This window comes from Anomaloglossus baeobatrachus, chromosome 3 (genome assembly GCF_048569485.1).
Source record: "Anomaloglossus baeobatrachus isolate aAnoBae1 chromosome 3, aAnoBae1.hap1, whole genome shotgun sequence".
NCBI lineage: Eukaryota > Metazoa > Chordata > Amphibia > Anura > Aromobatidae > Anomaloglossus > Anomaloglossus baeobatrachus.
This window is the reverse complement of record NC_134355.1, coordinates 631,033,848-631,051,416: the sequence shown is the minus strand read 5'-3', so window position 1 is coordinate 631,051,416 and position 17,569 is coordinate 631,033,848. Positions and strand designations below refer to the sequence as shown.

Below are 17,569 nucleotides of genomic sequence, written 5' to 3'. Positions count from 1 at the left end.
CATACCGCTCCCCAGCCGGATAGACTGGCATCTGTGGTGAGGATCACCTGAGAGCGGGATCTGGAGGGCCAAAGAGACTTACAGGGGAGGAGACATGTACTCAGTGAGGAGTGTCTCTCCCCTGTGCAGAACGGCCGCTGGGCGGAGCCACACTGTCCCTCTGCATGAATGACATGCGAGGGCAGTGAAACCGAAAGTAAATTTGAGCGGTGCGGCCGGCGCGCAGGCACCATCGGCGCGGTTCTCAGGCGACAGCCAGAGAACCCGCCGGAAATGTCACAAAAAACACTCAGCACACTCTTCCCACATAATAAAAGTACAGGGACCCCCAGAACATAAACGTCTCAGGTACTTAGCTCGCTGAGACGCAGGGCCATGTCCCTGGGGATGAGTGCTCCGTCCAGCAGGATCCTGAAGGGCTGCGGATGGAGACCGGTCTCCTGCAAAGCATGGAGAACCGTGCTGGCTCCCACTTCAAGCCAGAGCCCGAGGGATGGTGAAGGAGCGCGGCATGTAAGGCTCCAGCCTTGGAATCAACCTTAACAACACCGCCGACACAGTGGGGTGAGAAGGGACATGCCGGGGGTCCAGACTTGGACCCGCTTTTCTTCAAAATCTTTCCAAAAATGAAAAATCAGATGAGAATGCATGTGTGGATGTATGCCTCCTGAACACAAAGCAATAAACTGGCTAGATCTGGTTATCCAGGGGGTGTATATGCTCAGAGGGAGGAGCTACACTTTTTAGTGTAGTACTTTGTGTGTCCTCCGGAGGCAGAAGCTATACACCCAATGTCTCCCATATGGGTCTCCCATAGGAACGATAAAGAAAATAAAAAAGTTAAGGCTCTCGAAAGAAGGGGAGCAAAAAAAAAAACAAAAACGGAAAAACGGAAAGCGCTCGGGGACTGAAGGGGTTAAAATCCGCACTACAGTGAGTCCCCAAATATTTCTAGGGGATTTTTGAAGTGTTGTGCCCATGCTGCATTTTTTTTCCCGCTGAGGAAATAGTGTGGATTTCCCTGTGGGAAACTCTTCAGCATGTCAATTATTCCTGTGGATTTACCTGCAGATTTTGCCAATGCAAGTGAAATGTAAGGTCAAACATGCGCAAAAAATCCGCACCAAATCTGTTCACACAGGGTGGTTTTCCTGCGTTTTTGGTGCATATTTTCCCACCAAATCCAATGGTTAAAATCTACACCAAAATCAGCAATTTCCGCATCAAAATCAGCATCGAAAACGCACAAAAAAACGCACCAAAGTTTTGGTGCAATTTTCTGGGAGATACTGCAGATTTTGCTGTAGAAAAATCCGCACGATCTTTTGTCTGTGGGCACATAGCCTTAGGGTGCAGACGACGCATATACCTTACCTCTCGGCTCTGCCCACTCTGCCAATGCGGTGCACGTAGTTCTGCTTCTCATCGGGAAGGGTCACATTGATAACTGCAAGGGAGAAAAGAGCAGAATCTCACCCGTCCAATATCACAACCAACCCTGTAAAGTGTGTATCATAAAAGAGGCGCTCACCATACGGCACTCCGCGGATATCGATCCCTCTGGCGGCCACATCCGTGCAGATTAGGAACCGAACATCGCTTTTCTGAAAGGAATCAATGCAAAGAAGCAGTTAAATAAGTATTATATTTTGTAAGATTGTTTAAAAAAAACTAAAAATTACATTTTTGTTTTCCTAAATGCAAAAATCCATAAATTTACTAAGCAGATGACACTTATGACGCTTTCTTGATGTACAAAATGTAAAGTTTTTCTCGATTTATAAAATATGTATGAGCTCTTGTTAAGAACGGTATCATATTTTTCATTTTATAAGACGCACCTCAAATTTGAAGGAGGAAGATAGGAAAAAAAAAATAATTTCTACTGTTAAAATGGGGGTCCGTCTTAAAATCCAAGTGCCTCTTATATTAACTCACCCGGGGGGAGTGGCGGTGGTGGAGCAGCTCAGGAAGGTACCAGGAGGCAGGGGAGGCGATACTGCGGGCTCAGAAGAGGGGGTGTCACGACTCAAGAGGGTTAGTGTGCGGAGGGACGGCCATACCGCAAGCTCGTGTGGGGTGTCGCGGCGGCGGGCGTTATTGATCTGCTAGCAGGTTCAGAAGAGGGGGTGTCACGGCTCAAGAGGGTCAAAATGCATCAGCAGAGGGTTGGCGATACTGCGAGCTCGTGGGGTGTCGCAGTTACGAGCGCCATTGATCTGCCGGCGGACTGCGAGCTATATTGAATCGCCAGCCGTAGACACAATGGACTTCAAGAAAATGGCAGCGGATGCGCAGATGGCCCTCCGCGGCCATTTTCTTGAAGTACATCGCATCAACCGCCGGCGATTCAAAGCAGCCCACAGATCAATGGCGCCCGCTGGCGTGACACCCCACAAGCCCGCGGTATCGCCGACCCTCTACTGCTACACACTGACCCTCCTGAGCTGCTCCACTGCAATGACACCCCCTCCGAGCCCTCTGTATCACCAACCCTGCAAGCCATATGCGGTTTGTAAGATGCATCCCCAATTTTACCCCAATTTTTTTTGGGGGGGGGGGGGGGGGGAAGTGTGTCTTACAAACCTGAAAATACGGTGTATAAGGAAAGAAAAAAAGTAGTATGCAAAAGCAATGGATCAACCTTAGAAATTGATTAAATATAGCTTATTAGTTGATAAATAAGCCAAAAAGACACAAAAAAAAAGCCAAAAGGTGATAGCAAAAATTTTGACAAAAAGCTTAAATAAAGCTTCAGTCTGCCCTGTCTAAAGGAAGCAAACAAGGTTATGAAAACCCAACATGTATCGCCACCAGGTGGGTGGCTTCATCAGAGGCTTATAGCAGGACCTAACAGGCCAGCGTACCTGGGGTCATCAGATGGCCTCAGTGTACACTGATAACAATCGGCACCCACGATCCTGCCAAAAGGGGTCTTTTAACCCCCTTTTATTCTATTTGATACCCCTGTCATGATTGACAGGGGTATTAAAGGGGTTTATCGCCCAAACTGATCAGATGTCCACAGGTGTCAGTCATCATGTACTGAGATGAGGGAATAAGGCCCCTTAAGCAACGCCATTTTTATGTGAATTGGCGGAAAAAGCCTGCAATATTGATCTGGGGGTCTGACTCCGCTGTTTAAAGGGGTCACATCACAAATCAATGGCACTGCTTTGATATCTTCGACTGCAGGGTGCTGATGGCCTGTCGTGGTAGCCTGGGTGGGTGGTGGCTTGCTGAAGATAAATTCTTTTCATATACAACAATGCCATTGTATTACTGTGTATGAAACAACTGAGCAAAATAATCGTAAAATTTAAAAATTAAGAATTATTTGGTACACGCTATAAAATCTTTTTTTCTCATATTTTTTATTGGGGGACAGGGGAACCATGGGTTTATATGCTGCCACCTGAAAGCTGACTCTAAGGGTGCGTGCTCACGATCAGTGTTTGCAGCGTTCTGGATGCAGAGTGTTTTTGCTGTATCGAAAACGCTGTGTTGTTCAGTACAAGCACAGGGGATGGGATTTCTAGAAACCCCGTGCCCACTGTACTTGTTTTTTCCACAGCAAACACTGACCTGTGGAGCGGCTTTCCAGACCGCAGCATGTTGGGCTAGTTTCACACTTGCGTTGTGCGGCATCCATTGCATTGCCTTGTGTGACGGATGTAACGGATGTGTTGCATATTGTGGCACAACAAATGCGACGGATCCTGCAAAACAACGCAATCCAATTATGCTTTTTTTCCAGCGATTTACTCAACTGAGCATGCTCAGTTGTGTAAAGACGGATCCTCCACAGGAATCCGTCAAATGATGGATCCCGCCACTATAGGCTTCCATTATAAAAACGACGGACGCCGACGGAATCCTGCACATTGCGTTTTTTTAACGCTACATGCTGCGTTCTTTCCGCTAGGCGGATACAGCGCGTTGTCGACCGGCGGATACAACGCAAGGCCATCCATCGCAATGCATCATCTATCCCAAAGCAGGGGCTGCCAAACACCGCAAGTGTGATAGTACCCTTAATTGCGTGCTGCGGATTCGCAAGCATTTTCCATAGAGAAAACACAGCGAGGAGAGCGCAGCACACTGAACCCTGATCGTGGGTACGAGCAGCTATGGTCTCCTGCATTCTCCTGCGGAGGAGACTCGCGGCCCCGCTGCGTCCAGGACGCAGTTAGTCCTGATCTTGGGCACATACCCCTAAGAATACATCTTGGGAAGCTGTCACCCAGTAATTCAGTAGGAAAAAGGAGCAAAACTAATACCCCACCCCACCCAAACGATGGAGGGGGCTGTTCTCCTTAAAGGAGTTGTCCGACATAAACTCCAAAAAAAACATTAAGCTAATATGTGCTGTCTTGTCATATAAAACACCCCCTACATTATTTTTTTGTTTTCTAACTTTTGTTTCTCTTGATTTTTCACTTTATTCTCTGCAGCTCCTTGTTTACATTCAGCACAACCTAACATGACATGTTTGACTGCCAAACCCACAGTCACAGCTGGCACCGCCCCTGGCCTCAGTGTCCAGCCACACCCCCTGCCTGCCCACTGCACACACACATTCCCTCCTGTCAGTATACTGCCCCAGCACCTGTAGATAAATGAGTACTATGTAATGAAAATTATATATAGCCCCTAATGTGAGTCTATAGGACACACACACACACTCTATAGGATGGATACACACACACACACACACAGTCTATAGGATGGATACACACACACACACACACACACACTCTATAGGATGGATACACACACACACACACACACACACAGTCTATAGGATGGATACACACTCTATAGGATGGATACACACACACACTCTATAGGATGGATACACACACACACACACACAGTCTATAGGATGGATACACACAGTCTATAGGATACACACACAGTCTATAGGATGGATACACACACACACAGTCTATAGGATACACACACACAGTCTATAGGATGGATACACACTCTATAGGATGGATACACACACACACTCTATAGGATGGATACACACACACACACAGTCTATAGGATGGATACACACAGTCTATAGGATACACACACAGTCTATAGGATGGATACACACACACAGTCTATAGGATACACACACACAGTCTATAGGATGGATACACACACACACACACACACACACACACACACACACCTAGAGTTATATATTATACATAATCCCCCTCATGCACTCTCTTCTCTCCCACTGCACTGTCTCCTCTGCCCCCAGCACTCCCCTGTCTCTCACCCCCATGAAGTCTCGTCTCTGCCCCCCTGCTGTGTCACCCATGAATGCTCTTCTCTAGCCCCCCCCACTCTGTCAGCCGTGCACGCTCTTCTCTGCCCCCTCCCCCCCCTGCTCGCTCTCCCTTCTCACCCATGCAGCATGCTGTCTCTTCTCCGTGCTATGATGATTGCAGTGTCCTATACAGAGCTCAGTGCCGTTGTTCGCTGGTGTCAGGTGACATCCCTGCTTCTGACTGTATTTAGAAGCGAGGAGCACGGGAGGCTGCATTCATCACAGAGACAGCGCACGGGGGAGGGGGGTCAAAGTTGCCTGGGCACCATACAACATAATGAGCTGAGGACACTGTTGGGAAAACAGCGCTACAGTGTCCTAGACAGAGAGGGCAGCCCTGTGTTTGTCCAGCACATACAGTGCAGAGATAGCAGCGCACAGGGAGGGGGGCGGGGCTCATCGCACTGTACCTGCCTAGCAGGGCGGCAACATGCAGTGGCAGATTTGCATGTCAACATGGTCCTGCCCATGTTGACATGAAATGACCGGAAGTAGCAAAATCACAGCAGGAGCAGTCACATGACCGCTCTGAGCCAGGGGAGAGGGGCTGACAGCAGGGCAGGTAAGTGCTCACTATCTACTTACCTGCCCCAATGTAGCCCAATAGTGTAATAATGAAAAAAGCAAAATAAGACGGATAACCCCTTTAATGACGGCTTGATTGCTTCATTGGTGAACACCGGAACCAAGGGATATCCTAAAACTATCCCTGCGGTGGGAAAACTAATAGTAGTACTGCAGAAGAAAGAACAACTGTCGCTTGTAGTATCGGAATGCAAAGGGCTTCACTACGATGTGGACAGAACATTAAGTAGTGGTCATATGGAATAGAAGAACGAACGCCTGGAGGTATAAGACCCTGGAGGTTTTTACCAGAGGGGGCAGAGAGCCATGCCTTGAAAGGGGTGTCCTAGCATAGCCCGACTTTCTGCATTGGCAGAGTGAAACAACAGAAAGGTGTGTTCCTAACCTGCCTAATTAAGGCTGAGACCCTACTCCGACCCATGTCTGCCTCCGAATGACACTAAACTGAATAACTGGTTGTTGATTACCGAAGTGTAGCCTGGTGGCGAGGATTCAGCTTTTTTTTTGTAGATGTAGTCTAAAGGCCGCTTTACACGCTGCGATATCTGTACCGATATCGCTAGCGAGCGTACCTGCCCCCCATCGGTTGTGCGACACGGGAAAATCGCTGCCCGTGGCGCACAACATCGCTCAGTCCCATCACACGGACTTACCTGCCCTGCGACGTTGCTGTGACCGGCGAATCGCCTCCTTTCTGAGGGGGAAGTTCGTTCGGCGTCACAGCGACGTCACACAGCGGCCGCCTAATAGAAGCGGAGGGGCGGATATGAGCGGGACGTAACATCCCGCCCACCTTCTTCCTTCCTCATTGCAGGCGGCCGCAGGTAAGGTGAGGTTCCTCGCTCCTGCGGTGTCACACATAGCGATGTGTGCTGACGCAGCAACGAAGAACTACATCGTACACGCAGCAGCAGCGATAATAAAGATTAGGGGGCCATGTCACCGATGAGCGATTTTGAACGTTTTTGCGAGGATTCAAAATCGCTCATAGGTGTCACACGCAACAACATGGCTAACGCGACCGGATGTGCGTCACAAATTCCGTGACCCCAACGACATCGCTTGAGCGATGTCGCAGCGTGTAAAGCACCTTTAGTGTCAGCATCAATAAAACTCCGGTCTATCTAATTATGAAATATAATAAGCCAGTGGGTAAACGCTATAAAACAAAAAAAAAAAAAGTCAGCATTGTGGCTTTTCGTTTGGCAGTACCTCCCTAAAGAAGGGAATTTTGTTTACTTACCGTAAATTCCTTTTCTTCTAGCTCCTATTGGGAGACCCAGACAATTGGGTGTATAGCTTCTGCCTCCGGAGGCCACACAAAGTATTACACTCAAAAGTGTAACCCCTCCCCTCTGCCTATACACCCTCCCGTGCCTCACGGGCTCCTCAGTTTTGGTGCAAAAGCAGGAAGGAGGAAACTTATAATTGGTTTAAGGTAAATTCAATCCGAAGGATGTTCGGAGAACTGAAAACCATGAAACAATTGAACATGAACAACATGTGTACACAAAAGAACAACTAGCCCGAAGGGAACAGGGGCGGGTGCTGGGTCTCCCAATAGGAGCTAGAAGAAAAGGAATTTACGGTAAGTAAACAAAATTCCCTTCTTCTTTGTCGCTCCATTGGGAGACCCAGACAATTGGGACGTCCAAAAGCAGTCCCTGGGTGGGTAAAAGAATACCTCGATAACAAGAGCCGACACGACTCCCTCTTACAGGTGGGCCACCGCCGCCTGAAGGACCTGCCTACCTAGACTGGCATCTGCCGAAGCATAGGCATGCACTTGATAGTGCTTTGTGAAAGTGTGCAGACTAGACCACGTAGCTGCCTGACACACCTGCTGCGCCGTCGCCCGGTGCCGCAATGCCCAGGACGCCCCTACGGCTCTGGTAGAATGGGCTTTCAGCCCCGAAGGAATCGGAAGCCCCGAAGAACGGTAAGCTTCAAGAATCGGTTCCTTGATCCATCGAGCCAAGGTTGACCTGGAAGCTTGCGAACCCTTACGCTGACCAGCCACAAGGACAAAAAGCGCATCTGAACGACGCAGGGGCGCTGTGCGAGACACGTAGAAACGGAGTGCTCTCACTAAATCTAATGAGTGCAAATCCTTTTCAAAGCGGTGAATTGGATTAGGGCAAAATGAAGGTAAGGTGATATCCTGATTGAGATGAAAAGGCGATACCACCTTAGGGAGAAATTCCGGAACAGGACGGAGAACCACCTTATCCTGGTGAAAAACCAGGAAGGGGGCTTTGCATGACAGTGCTGCAAGCTCCGACACTCTACGGAGAAAAGTAACTGCTACTAGAAATGCCACTTTCTGCGAAAGACGTGATAAGGAGACATCACGCAGCGGCTCAAAAGGCGGTTTCTGAAGAGCCGTCAGCACCCTGTTAAGGTCCCAGGGTTCAAGCGGGCGCCTGTAAGGTGGGACTATGTGGCAAACTCCCTGCAGGAACGTGCGGACCTGCGGAAGCTTGGCCAGGCGCTTTTGAAAGAATATTGAGAGTGCCGATACTTGCCCTTTGAGAGAACTAAGTGACAACCCCTTATCCATTCCGGATTGAAGGAAGGAAAGAAAAGTGGGTAAGGCAAAAGGCCAGGGAGAAAGACCTTTATCAGAACACCAGGACAAGAAAATCCGCCAAGTCCTGTGATAGATCTTGGCGGACGTCGGTTTCCTGGCCTGTCTCATAGTGGCAATGACATCCTGAGACAGCCCTGAAGCCGCTAGGAGCCAGGACTCAATGGCCACACAGTCAGGTTGAGGGCTGCAGAATTCAGATGGAAAAACGGCCCTTGCGACAGCAAGTCTGGGCGGTCTGGCAGCGCCCACGGCTGACCCACCGTGAGATGCCACAGATCCGGGTACCATGACCGCCTCGGCCAGTCTGGAGCGACGAGAATGGCGGGACGGCAGTCGGACCTGATCTTGCGTAGTACTCTGGGCAGCATTGCCAGAGGAGGAAATACATAAGGTAGTCGAAACTGCGACCAATCCTGAACTAGTGCGTCCGCCGCCAGAGCTCTGTGATCCTGAGATCGTGCCATGAAGGTCGGGACCTTGTTGTTGTGCCGTGACGCCATGAGATCGACGTCCGGCGTTCCCCCAGCGGCGACAGATCTCTCGAAACACCTCTGAGTGCAGGGACCATTCCCCCGCATCCATGCCCTGACGACTGAGAAAATCTGCTTCCCAGTTTTCTACGTCCAGTATGTGAACTGCTGAGATGGTGGATGCTGTGGCTTCCACCCACTGCAGAATTCGCCGAACTTCTTGGAAGGCTTGACGACTCCGCGTGCCGCCCTGGTGGTTGATGTATGCGACGGCAGTGGCGTTGTCCGACTGGATACGGATCTGCCTGCCCTCCAGCAGCTGCTGGAAAGCCACTAGGGCCAGATACACTGCCCTTATCTCCAGGACATTGATCTGAAGGGAAGACTCTATCGGAGTCCAGGTTCCCTGAGCCTTGTGATGGAGGAACACCGCTCCCCACCCTGACAGGCTCGCGTCCGTGGTGACCACAGCCCAGGTTGGGGGCAGGAAGGATTTTCCCTGTGAAAGAGAAGTGGGAAGAAGCCACCACTGAAGGGATGTCTTTGTTGCAAGGGAAAGAGAGACGTTCCTGTCGAGAGAGTTCGACCTCCTGTCCCATTTGCGGAGAATGTCCCACTGGAGTGGTCGCAGATGGAATTGCGCGAAGGGCACTGCCTCCATCGCTGCTACCATCTTCCCCAGGAAGTGCATGAGACGTCTCAAGGGGTGAGACTGAGTCTGAATCAGAGATTGCACCCCTGCCTGCAGTGACAGCTGTTTGTCTAGTGGTAGCTTGACTACCGCTGAACTGTGTATGAAACTCCATCCCTAGATAGGTCAGAGATTGGGTCGGTGTCAACTTGGATTTTGGGAAGTTGATGAGCCACCCGAACTGCTGGAGGGTCTCCAGAGCGACGGTAAGGTTGTGTTGACACGCCGCCTGAGAAGATGCCCTGACTAGGAGATCGTCCAAGTAAGGAATCACCGAGTGCCCCTGAGAATGCAGGATCGCCACAACGGATGCCATGACTTTGGTGAAAACCCGTGGGGCTGTCGCCAGGCCGAATGGTAAAGCCACGAACTGAAGGTGTTCGTCCCCTATGGCGAAACGCAAAAAGCGTTGATGTTCTGGTGCGATCGGCACATGGAGATAGGCATCCTTGATGTCGATCGATGCGAGGAAGTCTCCTTGTGACATCGAGGCGATGACCGAGCGGAGAGATTCCATCCGGAATCGTCTGGTGCTCACGTGTTTGTTGAGCAATTTGAGGTCCAGAACGGGACGGAATGATCCGTCCTTCTTTGGTACCACGAATAAGTTGGAGTAAAAACCGCGACCCTGTTCCTGAGTGGGAACGGGGGTCACGACGCCTTCTTTTTTCAGAGCGTCCACTGCTTGAAAAAGTGCGTCTGCTCGCGCGGGGGGCGGGGAGGTTCTGAAGAAACGAGTCGGAGGACGAGAGCTGAACTCTATCCTGTAACCGTGAGACAGGATGTCTCTCACCCATCGGTCTTGAACATGTGGCCACCAGGCGTCGCGAAAGCGGGAGAGCCTGCCACCGACCGAGGATGCGGTTCGGGGATGCCGTGAGTCATGAGGAGGCCGCCTTGGAAGCAGTGCCTCCGGCGGTCTTTTGGGGGCGTGACTTAGACCGCCACGCATAGGAGTTCTTCTGGCCTTTGTCCTGTCTATTGGACGAAGAGGACTGTGGCTTGGCGGAGGGACGAAAGGACCGAAACCTCGATTGTATTTTCCGCTGCTGAGGTCTCTTAGGTTTGGACTGGGGTAAGGAGGAGTCCTTTCCCTTGGATTCCTTAATAATCTCATCCAATCGTTCGCCAAACAATCTCTCGCCAGAAAACGGCAAACCGGTTAAGAACCTCTTGGAAGCAGAGTCTGCCTTCCATTCGCGCAGCCACATGGCCCTGCGGACTGCAACAGAATTAGCGGATGCCACCGCTGTACGGCTAGCAGAGTCTAGGACTGCGTTCATGGCATAGGAGGAAAACGCCGACGCCTGAGAGGTTAAAGATGCAACCTGCGGGGCAGACGTACGTGTGACCGCATTAATCTCAGCCAGACAAGCTGAGATAGCTTGGAGTGCCCACACGGCTGCAAAGGCCGGGGCAAAAGACGCTCCCGTGGCCTCATAGATGGATTTCACCAGGAGTTCTATCTGCCTGTCAGTGGCATCTTTTAGTGATGAGCCATCTGCAACCGAAACCACGGATCTAGCCGCCAATCTGGAGACTGGGGGATCTACCTTAGGACATTGCGCCCAACCCTTAACTACGTCAGCGGGGAAGGGGTAACGTGTGTCAGTAAGGCGCTTAGTAAAGCGCTTGTCCGGAACCGCTCTGGGCTTCTGGACAGCATCTCTGAAGTTAGAGTGATCAAAAAATGCACTCCGTATACGTTTGGGAAACCGAAACTGGTGTTTCTCCTGCTGAGAGGCCGACTCCTCTATAGGTGGAGGCGGTGGAGATAGATCTAACACCTGATTGATGGACGAGATAAGATCATTTACTCTGAGAGCTTGTCAGCAAAAACTGCAAACTCAGTCGCTGCCACCTGGACAGTAGAAACAGGGGGGTCTGCCTGAGCCGAGGGGCCCACTAGTGACCGAGGCTCCGGCTGAGCAAGCGTAACAGGGGTCGAGCATTGCTCACAGTGAGGGTAGGTGGAACCCGCAGGTAACATGGCCCTACAAGAGGTACATGTCGCAAAAACATCCTGTGCTTTAGTGCCCTTGCTCCTTGTGACAGACATGCTGTTGTGTCCTAGGAGCGTGATCACTGAGGGTATACAGAAAAAAGGGTATACAGCCCGGCCGAACAGAAAGGTATATATATACGTATCTATACCGGCACCGGAGGGGACCAACACCGAGTGACCGATGCGGCTTACCCACCGCTAAAAAGCGGGGTGTGTGCGCTCCAGATTCCCTGCCTGGTCTCCCAGAGCTGCAGAGCTGTTCTGTGTGATTCTCCACCGGCAGAATGTCCTAAAGATGGCTGCCGGAGCTCTCAGGGGAGGAGTGAAGCCATGGGCGGCGTTATGAAAAGTGCGGGAATCTGGGGTCCCCACAGTGATCAGTGAGGGGGGAGGGAGCATACAGGATGCCCCGGCCCTCACATCCGACGTCAGGTCGGCTATCCCGCCCCTATCTCTGATAGACAGGCCTGGGGGCGGGAGTTTTTCCACTAGGCCGCGATGAAGCCGGGGACTAAATTTAATACCGCGGCCGACAAGCAGGCGCGGTCGGCGCGGTAGTCCCCGGTCTTCACTATTCAGCAGTCAGATGCGGCGTCTGGAAACCAGGCGCTCCATACACCGTCCCCATAGGGACACAGAGTACCTCGTGGATGCAGGGCCCTGTCCCTGAAGATAGATAAGCTCCTGTCCAGCAGATTCCCTCAGGGGCTGCGGAGGGAGCACGGTCCCAGAACCTGGAAGACCGCTTCGGATCCCACTTCTACCAGAGCCCTCAGGGATGGAGAAGGAAACACGGCATAAGGCTCCGGCCGTCGTACCCGCAATGGGTACCTCAACCTTAACAGCACCGCCGACTTAGTGGGGTGAGAAGGGAGCATGCCGGGGGCCCCGTGGGGGCCCTCTTTTCTTCCAACCGATACAATCAGCAGCTGCTGCTGACTAAAATGGAGATGTGTGAGTGGATGTGTGCCTCCTTCCACACAAAGCATAAAACTGAGGAGCCCGTGAGGCACGGGAGGGTGTATAGGCAGAGGGGAGGGGTTACACTTTTGAGTGTAATACTTTGTGTGGCCTCCGGAGGCAGAAGCTATACACCCAATTGTCTGGGTCTCCCAATGGAGCGACAAAGAAAATGCAATGAAATGTGATCAAAACACTGTTTGTACCCAAAAACGTCAGCTTGTCATGCAATTCCTAAGCCCTCATACAGATCAATCAATACAGAAAGTTATGGGTCTGAAAAAAAAAAAAAATGGCGACACAAACCTGTTTTTTTTTTCCTTTATTTAGTTTCATATAACAAAATCCAGTTCAAATTTGGAAAGAAAAGGTTAGGCTGCTTTCACACCTCCGGTTTTTGCAGTGCGGCTCAATCCAGCTCAAAAACCTATGCAACGAATGTGGCGAAAAAAACGGATCCGTTGCATACTTTTTTCCATGCGGCCCATCCGTTTTTTGACGGATGCGGCTTGATACTGAGCATGCGCAGTGCAAAAAAACGCATCTGACGGCCGGATGCAGTTTTTGCCGCAGGACGCCGCATACGGCGTCCATAGGCTTGCATTGTAAATAGCGCCGCATCCGGCCCGGTGTGTTTTTTTCGCCGCACAAAAAAACGTGACAGGCAACGTTCCATCCGGCCGTCGCATGGGCTAAATATGCCGCATCCGGAAAAAACCGGACGCAACGCAAGGCCATGCGGCACAATACGGCGCTAATGCAAGTCTATGTGGGAAAAACGCAACCGGCGGCAAAAAAACGGTTGCGTTTTTTCTGCAGAGCGCCGTATTGTGCCACACGGCAAACAACGGATGTGTGAAAGCAGCCTTAAAAGATCACGTCGCCGTAGAAAAGAGGATCCATGTAGACTGAATGATTTTGTCTACGTGCTTCAAAGCCTTATGGCTTCTTCCTCAGGACAAATCATATACCACTATGATTTGTCCTGAGGAAGAAGCCATAAGGCTTTGAAACGCGCAGGCAAGTAAAATCATTCTTCTACATGGATCCTCTTTTCTATGGCAGCGCGATCTGTTAACCCATTTCTCCCCAAATTTGAACTGCATCTCCACGTGGGTTCTGCTGCAGCCGTATTTACGCAATTACAGTGGATGTGACTCTCACACCCAGGCCAGGTGAGGCTACCCGCACAGCACCATTGCTGACAGTGTTTTAGGATAAGTTCCCATTTGCGCGGTCCCTTCCAGCATTTTTAACCATTACAAAATCCAAGCATGCTATGCTGATGGAAAAACAAAAGTTGTAGCTCTTTTTAAAACCAGGGGAAGAACTAATGCAGAGAAACTAAAATTAGCCATAAAGAAAAGGGGTTATTACTCTACACCCCAAAACACACACATTTAGCAGCACTCTTGGTTACATCTAATATGGATTCTGTGAAAAATAAACGCTCTCTATATTATCCAGGACCACGAGACATTATATATGAAGAACTGCAGGGGGCGCCATTTTACCTTAAATCTCTCCAGGTTCTGCTTTCGCTCGTGCGGCTTGCGGTCGCTGTGCAGACATACACATGAGAACTGATGTCCTTTTCTGTCAGGGCCTGAAAAACATGGTGTAGATGACTGCGCCATCGTATTGGAGTACAGTACTCTGTTACGTCACATTACAGTGTTAGGGTTCGTGGCTGAACCGCTAGCGAGGAGACTGGAGGGGAACACGGGCATCGGTGCGGATACACAATGGGTGTCAGAGCCAGGATTCTCTCCTTTTTTCCATTTAGAGACCACCATGGGCACATATTTTAAGTAGAAAACTTAGGGAGCAACTTAAAGAGGTTTTCTCAATTTGGAAAATACATCTTCCCCATTTGCATTTTGTTTTAAAAACAAACTGTGCTTTAGTTACCCTCCCCGGGTCCAGCGCAGTCTCCACTGCTGCTCCCAGTGTCAGATATTGTCTGCAGTGCCGACATTGTTAACAGCGCTGCAGTCAATCATTCAGCTCAGTTGTCTTACTGTTTGTAATAAAGAATAGAATGTGTCTTCAATTTAAAAATTAGAGAAAAGTCCACCGAATCTGCAGACCTGGTGGGACTGAATGACTGTATAATGACTAGGGCAGCCTCTGGAAATAGAGAAGGATCGGGCGAGATATATGATGGCAGAACGAATTATCAAAGGTCTACGTCACCTTAAAGAGGACCAACCGCCAGGATTTTCCTATATAAACTAAAGCCAGTGCTATACTGGCCCTATAATGCTGATTCTATACATACCTTTAGTTGTGAGATCTGATGTATGGTTTCTGAAATACAGGCAAGTAAAGTTTGTGAAATGCACTGTTATTTGATTGGCAGCAGCTACAGAATATCTAATAGGTGGATTGGGTTTTGCTAGTTATTCCCGTCCCTGTCTGCCTTCCTGTCCTTCCCGCCCCCTGTAATAACAGAAACAGGGGGGGGGGGGGGAAGGACAGGCAGGCAGGCAGGGGTGGGATAACTAGCAAAACCCAACCCACCTATTAGATATTCTATAAAAACAAAAAAGTGAGCCGGAGTATGAGATGGTATACATGGTACTTGTGAGACCATGTTCACACTGGCCATGAGACAAAGAGAAACCAAGGAAAAAATTGTGAAAAAATACCCTGCTGTAACTAAATAAAAGCATAGTGCATATAAACATAGGGTACTTAGTAAACACTGTTTTTGATCAAAAAAAGCATAAAGCTATCCCACCAACGCCAAGGTGTACCCAGTTGGGATAGTACCTACACTCTCTAATATTAAAACCTTACCATGGGTCTAAAATAGGCCTCAATGTGGCTAAGGGCTGAGAGCGACCGGGTCCCAACAGGACACACACAGTTTGTTTTTTTTTTGATCAAAAACAGTGTTTACCAAGTACCCTATGTTTATATGCACTATGCTTTTATTTACTTGCTTGTATTTCAGAAAGTATACATCCGATCTCACAACTAAAGGTATGCATAGAATCAGCATGATAGCGCCAGTATAGCACTGGCTTTAGTTAATATAGGAAAAAGTAGGATTTTTGTGTACTCACCGTAAAATCTCTTTCTCTGAGTCTTCATTGGGGGACACAGGACCATGGGTTATGCTGCTGTCACTAGGAGGCTGACACTAAGTAAACATAAAAAAGTTAGCTCCTCCCTAGCAGCATACACCCCGAGCCGGAGGCGGGCTCAGATCAGTTGGTGCACAAGCAGTAGGAGGAGTACCAGAATCACCATACATAAACACAAGTTGTAACTAAAACAATGCAGCCGTGCAAACAAGAGGTCTATGAACATAAGACCACTGAAAAAATAGCCGGCAAATGCAATTGAATCAACCAAAAAACCAAGCAGGGTGGGTGCTGTGTCCCCCAATGAAGACTCAGAGAAAGAGATTTTACGGTGAGTACACAAAAATCCTACTTTCTCTATCGTTTCATTGGGAGACACAGGACCATGGGACGTCCAAAAGCAGTCCCTGGGTGGGAATACCGAAAAACCCGCAGAGGAAGAAAAACAACAACCTCCCTCGGCGGGCTTGCACTATAATTGAATGCTGCCACCCTATTACAGGTGTGCAACTGCTGCCTGCAAGACCTTTCTCCCAAAAATAGCATCTGCCGATGCTTGGGTGTGAACCTGGTAGAACCTAGTAAAGGTGTGCAGGCTAGACCAGGTGGCGGCCTTGCAGACCTGGTCGGCCGACGCCTGATGCCTAATCGCCCAAGAGGCTCCCACTGCGCGGGTAGAGTGCGCCTTCACCCCCCGCGGCGGAGACTTGTCCCGAATCCGATAAGCCTCTGATATGGCGGAACGGATCCATCTGGCAATTGTGGCCTTGGATGCCGATTCACCCTTCTTGGGACCAGAAGGGAGAACAAACAGACCATCTGACTTACGGAACGGCGCGGTTCTGGAGACATAAATTCTAAGTGCACGCACTAGGTCCAGGGTGTGCAAGGACCTCTCCAAGCTGTGAGAGGGGCCAGGACAGAAGGACGGAAGGACGATTTCCTCGTTAAGATGGAACAGGGAGACCACCTTTGGGAGAAAAGCGGGATCTGGCCGGAGAACCGCTTTGTCCTGGTGAAAAATCAAAAAGGGGGAACGACAAGAGAGAGCTGCCAGCTCTGACGTCCTGCGAATAGAAGTGATGGCAACAAGAAACACCACCTTCCATGACAGGTGAGAAAGGGAAGATTCTCGCAAGGGCTCGAATGGGGAGCCCTGAAGTGACCCTAGGACTAGATTAAGGTCCCACGGTTCTAGAGGCCGCCGGTACGGCGGTGCCAGGTGGGCAACTCCCTGGATGAAGGTCTTAACCTGTGAACGAGCGGCCAGTGGCTTCTGAAACAGGATTGATAACGCCGATATCTGGCCCTTTAGTGTTGCGAGCGAGAGACCCGCATCTAGGCCTGACTGCAAGAATGCCAATAGGGAAGGAAGGGAGAAGGCGAGAGGAGAAGAAATATTCTGCTCTTCACACCACCTGAAGAAAACCTTCCACTTGCGGTGGTAAATCTTTGATGAAGATGGCTTCCTGGCCCTAATCATTGTCTGAATCACTCTTGAGGAAAAACCAGCCTTAGCTAGAACCCAGGATTCAATGGCCAGGCCGTCAAATTTAGGACCTGTGAGTTCTGATGGAAGAGAGGCCCCTGCTGCAGGAGATCTGGACGGTCTGGAAGGCGCCACGGAGCGTCTGCGAGGAGCTGAGTTAGTTCCGCGAACCATGCTCGCCTGGGCCAGTCCGGAGCCACTAGGATGACCGGTATCCCTTCCGCCTTGATCTTCTTGAGGACCCTCGGAATTAGAGGGAGCGGAGGGAAGATGTACGGGAGACTGAACTGGCTCCATGACAGGGTGAGGGCGTCGACTCCTAAAGCCAAGCGGTCGCGGCACCGTGCTACAAAGTGCG

The 17,569-nt window shown here is 50.2% G+C and overlaps 1 protein-coding gene across 1 annotated transcript in view; it reads right to left on the bottom strand.

Moving 5' to 3' along the window:
- Positions 1-17,569, bottom strand: part of DDX1 (DEAD-box helicase 1) — a 135,807-nt gene that overhangs the window by 15,709 nt on the left and 102,529 nt on the right. The window contains exons 20-22 of the mRNA XM_075341125.1: positions 14,145-14,236; positions 1,532-1,604; positions 1,375-1,447 (exon numbers count right to left, since the gene is read on the bottom strand). Of these exons, the coding sequence (XP_075197240.1) occupies positions 1,375-1,447; positions 1,532-1,604; positions 14,145-14,236 (238 nt within the window). The remainder of the gene's footprint in view (positions 1-1,374; positions 1,448-1,531; positions 1,605-14,144; positions 14,237-17,569) is intronic.